The sequence below is a fragment of the Rhamphochromis longiceps genome, linkage group LG3 (genome assembly GCF_057381845.1).
Source record: "Rhamphochromis longiceps isolate RC_006_pf linkage group LG3, R_longiceps_female_GT1.1, whole genome shotgun sequence".
Taxonomy (NCBI): Eukaryota; Metazoa; Chordata; class Actinopteri; order Cichliformes; family Cichlidae; genus Rhamphochromis; species Rhamphochromis longiceps.
Window position 1 is genome coordinate 23,676,978 of NC_140559.1, and position 13,361 is coordinate 23,690,338.

The 13,361-nt window shown below is 39.7% G+C and overlaps 2 protein-coding genes across 4 annotated transcripts in view; one reads left to right on the top strand and one right to left on the bottom strand.

Annotated features, from left to right (window-relative positions):
• The window catches only part of LOC146673524 (uncharacterized), a 272,508-nt gene that overhangs the window by 94,497 nt on the left and 164,650 nt on the right, over positions 1-13,361 (top strand). The gene's annotated exons all lie outside the window — the stretch shown is intronic.
• Positions 9,708-13,361, bottom strand: part of LOC146673529 (programmed cell death 1 ligand 1-like) — a 104,140-nt gene continuing 100,486 nt past the window's right edge. For all 3 annotated transcript variants that reach the window (XM_085401972.1, XM_085401974.1, XM_085401971.1), the window contains one exon: positions 9,708-10,141. In XM_085401972.1, the coding sequence (XP_085258098.1) occupies positions 9,954-10,141 (188 nt within the window). In that variant the 3' untranslated portion in view covers positions 9,708-9,953. The remainder of the gene's footprint in view (positions 10,142-13,361) is intronic.

The window sequence follows — 13,361 nt, forward strand, 5'->3', positions numbered from 1 at the left end:
ATACTGGGTGTATGCTTTTGTGTGCCAAGACTGACTGATGTTTGGGTGTTTCTCTTTACTCTTCGACGCATTCACATATTTCTCTTGACAGTCAGCACTCTGGGTTTAATAGATATGCTTAAAGAGCAGAATGAATATCATTAATGTTAGAAATCTATAAATATCTATAAATAAATGTCTGTCCTGTTTAAAAGTACAGCTCATAGTGTTTATATCTGACCTCCAGAGGGCCTCATAGCTTCAGCTGTTTGTATTGAGCTCAGTTGTTGCAACTTTATAATTTGTGCACTTTTTTTCTAACAGGGTAAAACCTGCAGCAAAGTTCATGATATTCCATCTGAGTAATGCACAATGAGTTATATGTCACCAATATGTTCTAATGGATTAAAATCAGAGAATAAATGTTGGAAACTTTCCACGTGACGCAGCTGCTGCAGGATGTGGGTGGAGCACAACCCTCCCCCTCTCTCATTTCTTGTAAAACAAAACTTACAGCATTACTTTCGTTTCCTCTGTGAAATCTTTTTTTTTTTCAGACTTATAGTGAATTATAAATAAATTATAATATCCCCTGAACTCGAAAAGGCCTCAGTAGAATTGGCTTTTTTTATTTGCTCTGAGGTTATCTTGGCACTGAAGTACCAACAACACAAAGAAGAGACTGTAAATATGACATGAGCACAAACTTTGCATTTGATTTGAAATTCAAATCATTCATGTTTTACTAAGATATGTGATGTGATTTGCCTAACTTATCCTGATCTGACTCTCCTCTGCTCTCCATTTTAGTGTCTGACTAGACATAGTCATAATATTTATTTTACTTAAGTTATTTTAACAGCAAAAGCAGAATAAAAACTTGTGTTTTCTATTCAACTTTATTCATATCAGCACTTTTCTCTTCAGTTCTTGATCACCTTTAATCCTTGCTGTTTAAAAGTTGAGGAAATGATGAGCAAAAGAAACTAACCTGAGGACAGACTGTCACCAAACTACACCCTCCACTTGGGCCATTTTATGTCATTTAGTTCATTGTCCTTGTTAAACCACGTTTAACTGAGTTGCCCTGTGAGTTTAACAACCTGTCAAATGTTAAAACATACCCACTATATATCAAGATCTGCTGTAAGAAACATCATGACTGCAGCATTCATACGCATGATGATGTGTCACTCATCAGTCATGCTGACTGTCTGGTCTGATGGTGAGATGGTTTCTTATTGCTTCTCCTTTCAAAACACTCTGGTATCACCTAGAAACAGTCCTGAGAAGAAAATAATCTCGATTCTGTGTTGAATATTTTCGCCATGTTTTGCAGTTTGTGACTCTGGGCTATGAGAAAACAGCAGATCGACATGTGAGAGCCACTGGGAACACTTCACCTTGTGTTTGCACAGTAAACAGAGAATGAATGAACTCAAACAAAAGCAGGCAGGGAACAGATGACATGTATTGTTTGCTAAATGAAACAGAATGACGCGGGGAAAAATTTCCACCCTGAGCTGTAAAAACAATATTTTACCAGCATCTACCTGCTCTGAAGGACAACACATCACCTGTGACTTGTGTTAAATAAATGATGTTTAACAGGTAAATAGTATAGTTCTCTATTCTGCTTATGTACACAAACACGGTTATACAACATCAAGACTTGAGCTGTGGTCAGTGATAGGGGATGATGACAGATAAAACAAGCACGTGCAGGCAGTCATCATGGCTCGGAAATTTCCCAGGGAAATGAGACACTACCCATGAGTCAGAGGACAGACATTAGAGGCATTGTGTGCTGTTCACTCCTGTTTTGGTTTGGTATGAGAGAAACAAAAATACTTCCATTATGGCAGTAAAAGGGAAGTGTTTATGTTTAAAATTAAACATTTTCTCTTGATTTCAACTTCCAAAACTGAGTTCAACTGAGCTCCACAGGGAAGTACTTATACTCCACCCATATACTTCAGTTGTTTGTGCAGGACGGAGGTAGTTTTAGAGGGAAGCTTACAGCAGATGAATCTAATGCACACTTGCAACATGCTGTAGATGTTTCTGTTAGGTGTGACAGTGTGGTGTTAATACCACGTAGATGCATCATATAGACAGACTGAGTCTGCTTGGGTCGCATACTGCATAATACTAAAAGTGTGATACTTTAACCCTGTTTTATGTGTTGAGTTAAAGAAAAACCACTATAAAAATTGTAAAAACTGTAAAAGTTATTTTAGTTTAAAGTGGATTTTATAAAGTTCATCTAACTGTCCTGCACAGTCCTGTTAACCCTCTCAGGCTCAAATTAAGTTTTTGTTGCTAATGCACAACCAAGTCCTGCAGTGGTATTTCTGAGTAAAAAAACTCATACAATATGTATGTGGGGTAATCAGGTTGTTAGTTTTTAACTGTTGCAAATCGGCAACGCCTGCCTCGAGAGGGTTAAAGAGGAAGTTTCTGTGCTCTGTGTAGAAGGCAGCGCTCTGCTGTTTCTATGGTGTGGGGGAGGTGTTCAAACTACATTGCAAAACAGTTTCAAACAAAGACATGTCATCTGTTTCCTGGCAGAGCCCGGCCCTGAACACAGACTGAAACACAGTTTTAATTCTTAGTCGCACAGTCTCTGTATTAACCACAGAAATTCCACAGCAATGTTTCTGTTTCATCTTTCTGAGTCTCACATTGGGAATATGAGACAGCAGAGGAAGGCTAAAAAGAGTTGTGTGGGCCAGATGTGACTCAAATGTCACAGAAACGCTGACCTACATGAGGCAGCCTAGAACTCTCATTGAGTTACTGAGTAAATGAGTCCCACAGATATCACAATGTCAGTTACCTCGAGCTGTAACTCCATGTGATCCAGTTATTACATTCAGCTCTGCTCTTTGCATTTCAAGTCTTTCATCAGCAGCTTTGTTCTGACCACATGATGACTTTAAGAGGAACAGTCTGCTTCTCATAAAACACAGAGAGACAAATTACAGGAAAGAAAAGAACCGGTTCAAACTGGAAACGCATGACTGATAAAAGCGACCGGATCCCATTTTTGACATTCAGAGTCTCAGGGAGAGATTTGTAAAGATTTGAATGATGAAATGGTTTTAAAGTCTGAAGATATTCTGAAACTAGTTTCTGATTTATGTTCTCTGTAAAAAAAAACAAAAAACAACAACAAAAAAAACACTTCCCCGTTTCAACAACAGTGACTGAAGGTGAAGCTGAGCGGCAAACCACAACCTCCATTTTGTTCTCTTCTTACAGTCACAGGCTCATTAGGAGCTGTGAAGGTTACATTTTAATGCGTTTTATAAAAATATATACTGCAGTAAAAGAAGCTCAAAGTCCAGGTTTATCATCAGCCTTAAGTAATAATCCTGTGTTTTAAAGGTGGGACTTTGTTCAATAAATAACTTATCTGAATCCTGCTTTATGACTTTTATGTAAGTCAAACAGAGTGTAACCTTTACCCAACATGTTTAAAATGACATCTAAAAAATTAGATAAATAAATATGAAACACATATCTATAAGCCTTCAGTGCTGCAGTCTCTGTCAGCGTGTTTTTCACCTCGTGTTGCCTGGAGCTGAACTGAGATGAGAGCTGCACAAACGTGACCGCACCCAGCACCATTGAATGTATGAATCCTTTTTAAACAAAGAAGTAGAACGCAACATAACACAAACAGAACAATGCAGTGATTCTTTATAATTCTTTAATGTATTTTTTTTGGTGTTTTTTGTATTTATTTTATTTATATAATATATAAAAAAAAAAACACCCAGCACGCCCCTGCGGGCGGTTTATCCTTCAAGCTCGGGTCCTCTACCAGAGGCCTGGGAGCTTGAGGGTCCTGCGCAGTATCTTAGCTGTTCCCAGGACTGCGCTCTTCTGGACAGAGATCTCCGATGTTATTCCCGGGATCTGCTGGAGCCACTCGCCTAGCTTGGGAGTCACCGCACCTAGTGCTCCGATTACCACGGGGACCACCGTTACCTTCACCCTCCACATCCTCTCGAGCTCTTCTCTGAGCCCTTGGTATTTCTCCAGCTTCTCGTGTTCCTTCTTCCTGATATTGCTGTCATTCGGAACCGCTACATCGATCACTACGGCCGTCTTCTTCTGTTTGTCTACCACCACTATGTCCGGTTGGTTAGCCACCACCATTTTGTCCGTCTGTATCTGGAAGTCCCACAGGATCTTAGCTCGGTCATTCTCCACCACCCTTGGGGGCATCTCCCATTTTGACCTCGGGACTTCCAGGTTATACTCGGCACAGATGTTCCTGTACACTATGCCGGCCGCTTGGTTATGGCGTTCCATGTATGCCTTGCCTGCTAGCATCTTGCACCCTGCTGTTATGTGCTGGATTGTCTCTGGGGCATCTTTACACAGCCTGCACCTGGGGTCTTGCCTGGTGTGATAGACCCAGTGTTGGGGAGTAACGGAATACATGTACCGCCGTTACGTATTTAAAATACAAAATATGAGTAACTGTATTCCGTTACAGTTACCGTTTAAAAAGGTGGTATTCAGAATACAGTTACTTTGTTGAAATAAATGGATTACACTGCGGTACTTTCCTGTTTCATTTTGTCGCGGGTCAGGACTGTTTGGGTTTTGTTTGACAGCTACGTTCTGTTGTTCCAGGCGGCAGCGTTACGGTTGCCATAGTTACAGGGCGACGCTCTCTCTCTCTCTGCGACTGTGTGTTTCCTGGGTGAGAGAGCGCCTTTTCGTTGTTGTTGTTGTTGTGCTAAGCTAACAGCATAGCTCTAAAGAATGTAGCATCATGGGCAGTATAGTCCGTGTTGCAGGGAGAATGGACTGCCATACACGTTATGGGTCTGTGAGCGCGAGGAGGGAGAAAAAGGGGAGTGGAAAGGTACGAGTTGTCGTCGAGGAAAAACGGGAGCTGGAAGCATGTAAATATAATAATAACCACTGCAGCCAAGAAGAGTGCCTGACGAGCCCAGTTGTAAGTAAGCTATTAAGACTCGACTGTACACCGTGTTCGTGTTTTCCTCCGAAAACAATAAGTTCCATTGGAGCAGCCTTTCAACGCCTCTCTCTGTCTCTCGCAAGAAAAGTTGACCCACACAACAAAGTAAAGCTATTTTTCGGCTACGAGCCGACAGGGACCCCGCCGTATTAGTCAGAGGTCCCTTTACTACAGTTCGGAGTCGCGGACCTTCAGTAATAGTAATAAATCACACAGCAATAGTACATTCACGTTGTTGTAAAAAGCATGATAATATATTAAGTAATCCAAAGTATTCAGAATACGTTACTGTCATTGAGTAACGTAACGGAATACGTTACAGAATACATTTTGGGGCATGTAATCTGTATTCTGTAATGGAATACATTTTAAAAGTAGCCTTCCCAACACTGGATAGACCCCAGCCTCTATGGATCTTGTTGATAGGTTTGTAGCTTGAACCTATCCGCTGGAACGTTGAAGACAATATAATTACACAGCAAAGCAAGACACGAGTAGGCAAAGTTCTTCATGTTTCTTGTGCATGGGAGAGAACCGGACAAACGCCGTTCCTTCACTTGACCCCAGTTGCTCTCATCCGTTCTCCCGTAACACTACTCTTTTATTGAGGTTACATGAATATGCATAGGTTCATTAACATATGACGTCTACATAAACATAAAGAGTACCTTGCCTGTGTGTGTGTGTGTGTGTGTGTGATTTGTGTGAGGTCAAGATGTGACCCTGTGAAGACTCCCCAAAGCTGGTGCCAGGAGTCTAGCGGGTCCATCTGAACAAAAGGCTCTTATACTTAAAGAGATATACGTGTGTTTGCTATACCATATATCAATAAAGAGAAGATAGGATCTCTCTTATGCTCCTAGGCTGTGGGTGTGCATTCTAGTGTGGAATACACACCAAGGCTTTGCAGCCTGCTAAAGATCACAGTCCTATCACTACACAATTGATTATACACCTCTAAGCATATATGGTTAAATATTTCTAAGCATAAATGACAATCAACAATACAAAACCTAACACTTGTACTCAGAGCTTGTTCTTGTTCTGCCATGATTAGTGCCTCTGTGCTGTCTTTCAGTCCAGCTTTGTCCAGCCACTGGTAGGATTTCTGGATATCAGCCACCTCCTCTATCTGCCGGTGGTATATACCGTGCAGGGGCCTGTCCTTCCATGATGGTTCCTCGTCTCCCTCCTCTTTCTTGGGTTTCTGCTGCCTGAGGTATTCACTGAGCACTCGGTCAGTTGGGGCCATCTTCCCAATGTATTCTTGGATGTTCGTTGTCTCATCCTGGACTGTGGTGCTGACACTCACCAGTCCCCGGCCCCCTTCCTTCCGCTTAGCGTACAGCCTCAGGGTGCTGGACTTGGGGTGAAGCCCTCCATGCATGGTAAGGAGCTTTCTTGTCTTTATGTCAGTGGCTTCTATCTCCTCCTTTGGCCAGCCTATTACCCCAGCAGGGTACCTGATCACAGGCAGGGCGTACGTGTTGATGGCCCGGATCTTGTTCTTACTGTAGAATATTTAGCTGATTTAAAGTTTAGAAATGTGTTAAAATATAATGTAGAACTATTGTAGGAGACCCCTCCCCCACTTGAGCTGTGAAAGTAAAACAGAGAAGAGTTAATGCTGAGTGGAAATTCCCCAGAGGATGTATGGGACACATCAACATTGTAACTGGATACCTGTGGTCTGGAAGTGAGAGGGGTTTTATGACCTCTAGGGAGTTACCTACACCCAGTGTTTGAACTGTCACGCACACACATCCACACGCACACTTACTTACGTGCTCGTGCACATAGACACAGACACAGAATTTGCAGCACACCGTAGGGGGCTTTATGATGGGGACGTTTCTATAAAGCTGGCTGTAACTAACAAAGGGGTGAGGATTTTTGCAGAGGGGCACCGGCCTCATCTTCCCTTCTGGAAGTGCATGCTTAAATGAAGAAGAGTAAAGATAAATGAAGATGAATAAAGATGAATAAAGATTTTGTGAAAATGACTACTGAGTCCGGTGCCATCTCTGGATGCTCGAGGAATAAAAAGAACCGGGGTAAAACTGATTTCCTAACATTACCATTCAGCTGACTCCTCAGGACTTGCCTGACCCTCTGCAGGTACTTGGTGGTTGCAGCTTTTCTAGCGGCCTCTTCATTGTTCCCATTCGCCTGCGGGATCCCCAGGTACTTGTAACTGTCCTCTATGTCTGCATAGAGGACATATCCTATTTTTTTTCTATCCTAAAATAGAAAAAAAATAGGATATATAGGATAATAGGATATATATATATATATATATATATATATATATATATATATATATGTATATATATATAGATATACATATATATATATATATGTATATATATGTATATATATATAGATATACATATAGATATATGTATATGAATATTTTTATAATTTGATCTAAAGGGGATATTTGACAGTCATGCTGTGTGTGATCAGCGGGACTTTTCATGTGACTCAGCTCCAAACGGAGCAATGACATCTGATTCAGACTGTGGAGTGGGAGGTACAGCAGTTTTCAAAACACTTCAAACCACAAAACCTCCACTGAATAAGGCCCTTCATTAAATTTTATTTTCTCTGCTGTGTAGACAGGGACAGGCCCAGTCAGTCCATTTAGAGTGAGTGCCCCACCCCCCAGATAACTAACAGGAACTATGTGGTTCCTCTTCTGGGAACTGAATTTACAAGAAGAGAAACAAAGAAAATCCCACTGATTAAAACTAGTCTGATCACATTGTTCAGATCATAAATTATCTTTAGATTCTTTCTTTGAATTATAAATGACAAGTGGCAAGATGGCAATCTGTTCTTTTAAACGTCACTTTCTCAAATGTAAAAGACAGAAGCATGTATGTTTGGGATGATTGGAGTTGAACTTGTTCTGAACTAACAGCCATGTGCTGTGCAAGTTATATTTTAATTTTTTTATGACACAATGTCATTAAAGACAGTGTCTTTGCCATCAGTTTACCATTAGGTCTTATTGTTTTACAGGACTTTGTAAAACTGTAAAGGCTGTTTTACAGAGAGATCATGGAAAAAAACATGACTATTATGAAACAAATTTTATGTTTTAATATCAGATATAAAGAAAAAGGTCAGAATGAAAAACTTGACCAGAATGTTTTAAATAATATCTAAAGATTTTTATAAGGGAATACTAAATCTATATCTTTAAGTCTTTAGTGCTGCAGTTCCTGGTGAAAAATATACAGAAACAGAAGGCCAAACTGAGCTCAGTTTGTTGTGACTATTTTTAGACTTGATCAGCAGGATTCTTGTAAAAGCAGGAGCATGAGAGGACCTGCAGAAACACGCTCAGTTTCATGAAGGAAAAAATAACATTCATTTCTAAAGAAATAAAGGCAAACCTTTTCTGTTTCAGTAATGCACAAGGAATTTTCTTTGAGCTCTGTCAATAAACCAAGATCCCTAGAAACCTTTTACTGTCCACACATCAACTGTTTGCAACATAATTTGAAAAGTCTGCCTTATTTTCTGTTAATAAACAAAGGAAATAAGAGAAAACTTATATCATACTGAAGAGGAACTGCTTTGTTCTCCCTTAATACCCAGTGCTGAATCAAGTAAAGTAAAGTACAACTCCTGCACCTTGTAATAAGAGCTTCACTTTGTTGTCTCTAATTACATGAGCAGGCCCAGACTAGCTAGGAGGATTATTATCAGGAGACACGCAAGGATGTTTTCAAAAAAATGCTCTAAGGATTAACTTGGTAGATAATGAATGGGTATCTGTGTTTTTCCACCTGTGGTTACTTGGAGCAAAGCCCAGAGGGTGTGTCGCACGTACTTTAGTGCTGTTTCAACAAGATACTGGGTGTGTACCAACAGGATCAGGATTACACACTGAATGGCTTTTGTGATCATTTCTGGAGAAAGGAAACCAACAGCAAATGTTACTTTCAAAATGTGGAGTGTAATTTATTCTCTACCTTGTAAAAATAAAAATGTTTATGCAAATATCCATCTAGAAAAAAAGGTTTTATTTAAGTTATTGTATTAAAGGATACATCAAAAATACACAAAAAATCTACTTTTAGATCACTTATTAAATATAAAGATTAGTTGATTAATACACATTTCACTCTGTGCTTGTAATAAAGCCTGAACCAAAACTTCTGATAGAAGAAAATGTAATACATTCATTTTCCTAAATTAGTAAATAAAGCACTTGACAACAGCAGGGGATGAGAACCTCCTGTATATTCACTGATTTTTAAAAAAATAAACAACAACACATTAACAGTGTGAAGCAGTTAATATACAGGAGCTCCACCAGTCCCAACTACAGCAGAAAACCAGATTTCTTGTATTTTATAAGTGATTTAAATGTAGATTAGTTTTGTCTGATTTGTTAAAGATAAAGTTTTGCAGGTAGGTACCTCTCTTTGATATTTGTATCACAAATATCCACAAAAGTCTGCACCTAAGTTTAAGGGCTCAGTTAAAGAGCTCTCATTCTTTTTTTATTTTTAGTTGGTTTATACAACTAGAAGTCACACAAGACACATGATTTACTCAGTCCATCACTTTTTTTGTTGAGCTGCTCTTAGTCTGGCTCATCACCTGAAACCTGTTTGTCATGGAACTGAACGCTCCAGGATTTGAGCACACAAGCCTCTCCACCACGACAAGGTGGCAGCTCGAGGAGGGAAACTATACTGTTGGTGCAGACATGAGGAATAGCTAAATCTACTGTCGTTAATTTTGTTCCAGCTGAACATTTTGTGGCATATTTCCTTATTTTTTTGAAGGGTTTTGGGTTCCCTTGGTTTCTACCATATTTATAGTTAAAATTAATGGGAACCCTGAAACATGTTGATACTGTTGCTTTAGATTTCTTTGTTGTAACGACGGTGGATGATAATACAAGATCCTCTGGTTTGTCTGCTGTGACATAAAAATTGTCAAGTGCAATATTTCATGCCACCTGCGTGTCAGTTGCTTTATCACGAGTAGGACAGAAATACTTTACAGTGGTCAAAATACAAACCACACAAATAAATGATAAAGATGCTATCAGTGGAAAATGTCCTCTTCCATGACCTCCTGTCAGTCCAACAGATCCATCCTCCTTCCCTCCATCCTCTGTGTGTCCTCCTGGCTGACCTGCAGGTGAGAAACAGGTGTGAGGTGTCAGCTGTCAGGTAGGTGATGAGTGAAGAACAGAACAGAATCCATTTCCTCTTCAAACTGCTGTCAGACATTATCTACTGCACTCTGATCACATCACTCAGACCAGCTGCTTTCTACAAAGTCTCATCAACAACATCTTTAGAAACAAACATCAACAAGCAGGAAGCAGCTTCACCTCTGATCACACACACACTGAGCTCTACTCACTCACCTGGAGGATCAACTCTCAGGTTGATGATGTGGATGGGGTCAACACCTCGCTTTCTGCGGTTTGCGAGGACACGACACTCATATGTTCCAGTGTCATTAATTTTAACATCATGCAAAATCAAAGTCAGATTTCCATCCTTTATGTCAAGTTGTGTTCGGTTCTTAAAAGATGGATTCTGACTGTCTTGATCAAACTGTTTATCCTGGTACAAAAGGACACATTCTGGGTTGAGGTCAGGTCTGCTCCACTCTACCACTTTGATGTTGCTCGCAACTGGACATGGTAGATAGGCAGTTTCTCCAGGCTTAGCCTTGACCTCTATTGGCTCTGTAAACAACACAAAGCATGCACAACCATTTACTTCTACAGAAACTCCAGAAGGACCACTGAGCTCTGCTGATCCTTTTATAATTAGCCTGAATTTCCCCACCTTATATGAAAATTTTTTTTTTTTATAAAAGATTACGGGCGACCGGTATTAGTTGCTCTGTGGTCTTCAATTTGTCATTAAAAATGCTCTAATATCTCACTGCATTAAAAGTAGCTTGAAATATAAAACATTTCAAGGCTGCTGTTAGACTTGGTGTGGTAAATGCCAAACTGTAGTTGGACTAACAAAATTTATTTTTATTTTTTAGGTGTGTTTTGTATTTATTTAAAATTGACAGTTTTCAGTAAAGATTGTCCTTCTTCTTGGATGTTGGGGAACTTGACTCTACTTTCTTTCTTTCTTATCATAATAACATAAAGTGAGAACATGTGTTGTTACACAGGAAGCACTCTTTTTTTTCAAAGACGTCCATAATAATAACAGCTTCACTGTGCAGTGTAATTACAAAGGTGATGAATTGTTGTCTGGATTTTTTCAGAAGGGTGTGTACCATGTACGTAGGCTTGGGTTCAGCAGGATACCAAAGACATCTGGTGTAACAACAACGTAACACGTAACAACAGCCTCCATTCCTCTGATCTAAGGGACTTTTATCCACTCTAAAGGTCCGTGGAGGAGGGGATATTCCGAGCGCTTCTCTTCACTAGCTCCTTCTTGATCTCAAAAGTCTCATCCGCTTTCTGACATGACAGAATTGTTTTTTTGACAAGAAAACTGTAGTATCGGGTAAATGATAGGAGGTGGGAACGTTTGTGCTGGGTTCTTGTGGGGAGGGGGTTGAGAATAATAAAGGATACTCGCTGGCGTAATGGCGAGTCTCGTGTGTAGTTCAGTAAGATAACATCAACAACCTCCAATGACGGAACAGAAAGTCCTGAATGTCTTCGTCTGCATTCAGCACAATCAAAACTACTATCGTGAAACAGTACTTCACAGGAAAAAAGGACAGAATAAACATTTTTAAATCTTACGTGCAGATGTAAGCCCCAAGAAGACGACACCTGGTAAAGTCAACAGCAGAGATATTAAAGCCGCCCTTCCCATGTCCGCTTCTGCAGAGCTGTTGAAGCTCACCAGATGACAGTAAGTCACTGATAGTCACAGTGAGTGTGCCTTTTTATAGGCCTCCCCTCTCTCTCCCTGGCGATCTCTCGTGTACGGTCGTGTACGAAAGGGCGTGCGATTAAAGTGTTCGACTTCCGCGAGGAAGTACACGATATCTCAGGCTTCATCGTTAGTTACGCTGGCAATATAAAGTATGATTCTGTTTACTCTGAATTAGTTAAACATTTTTTTTATTTTTTTTTGCTTTATACCAGGAGTATTTCATTAAAATTTAAGACAGTCCAGTTCTTTGCAGCAGTTTAAAATAGGCTCAGTCATGCAGTATTATAAAAATAATGATGGGAAACCAGTCAATCAGTCTGCAGAGACTTCAGAAAACTTTGCAAGTCTTTATTTTTTTTAAATATATCTTTTAAGACGAATCTGCTTAAATTCAAAGTTAACATGGAAATTTTCATCTACATCCATGTAGGCCAGCCTAAAAGTGTTAAGATTTCTTTTACATTTATTTTATATCACATTTACATAAATATTAAGACCTTTTTGAGAGAAAAAAACACACTTGAATTTCAGCTCAGGACCCTTCCATTTCTTTATCATTGCTGAGATGGTTCTGCACCCACTGGAATCCACGGTACACTGAACTATAATTTATTACCCATTGTTTAAAAATTGTCTAAGCCATTTATTACAGAGTCTAAGAGACTATTAAAATGTAGCAGACAAGTTAAGAAAAGTCAATACAGCATTGCACTACTACTACTGACTAATCCACAGAAGTACTAAATGTGTTGGCAATGTCTTGAGGAACATTAATCTAAATGTCTGTCGTATTATGTTGTTATTGTTTGTCATGACTTGAGTGTCATTCTGCAAATGGGGTATGCTTCTGCTTTATTTGATGGCCTCTACCCATGAACTACACTTAAGGTCTCAGAAAATACGCGAAATACAAGTTGCCACCATAAAAATGGTGCCAGTAAGGAATATCTTTATTACACGTTGACTGGCCCAGGTCTGAAGGCTGATGAGGAACTGGCTTGGGTGTGAAGCTGTTGCTCTCATAGGTCCAAGCTTCCTCTTTGATGGTATAACAGAGGAGGTAGGCTCAAACAGGTGGATTGTGGCAGCAGCATCTTTGGATGCAAGCCGCTGTTAAAAATGAAAGATGTTTCAGCATGCTGTTCTGCCTGTAAAATGTTGGTCATAAAGTCTATGGAGATTAAATGGTATTAGATGCCAAAAAAGAAAAAGGAAAAGCTTACACACTTTGATGTGACATGGAAATGTTTAAAAATTATTTCAGTTTTTTTTTTTTTTTGCTACTGGTAGGAGCACTCATTTTTGAACTGCTCCTGTGGATTGTATTTGAGTGTAGGAATAAATGACTTATATCACTGACTGGACTGGACTGGACTGGAGGACCTTTTGAGATTTCCTCACCAGCAGGTGCCTGTCTCTGTAGGAACCTGAACAAATGTGTTGGCAATACATATCATTTTCATGACACTGCCAAAATCACCTTT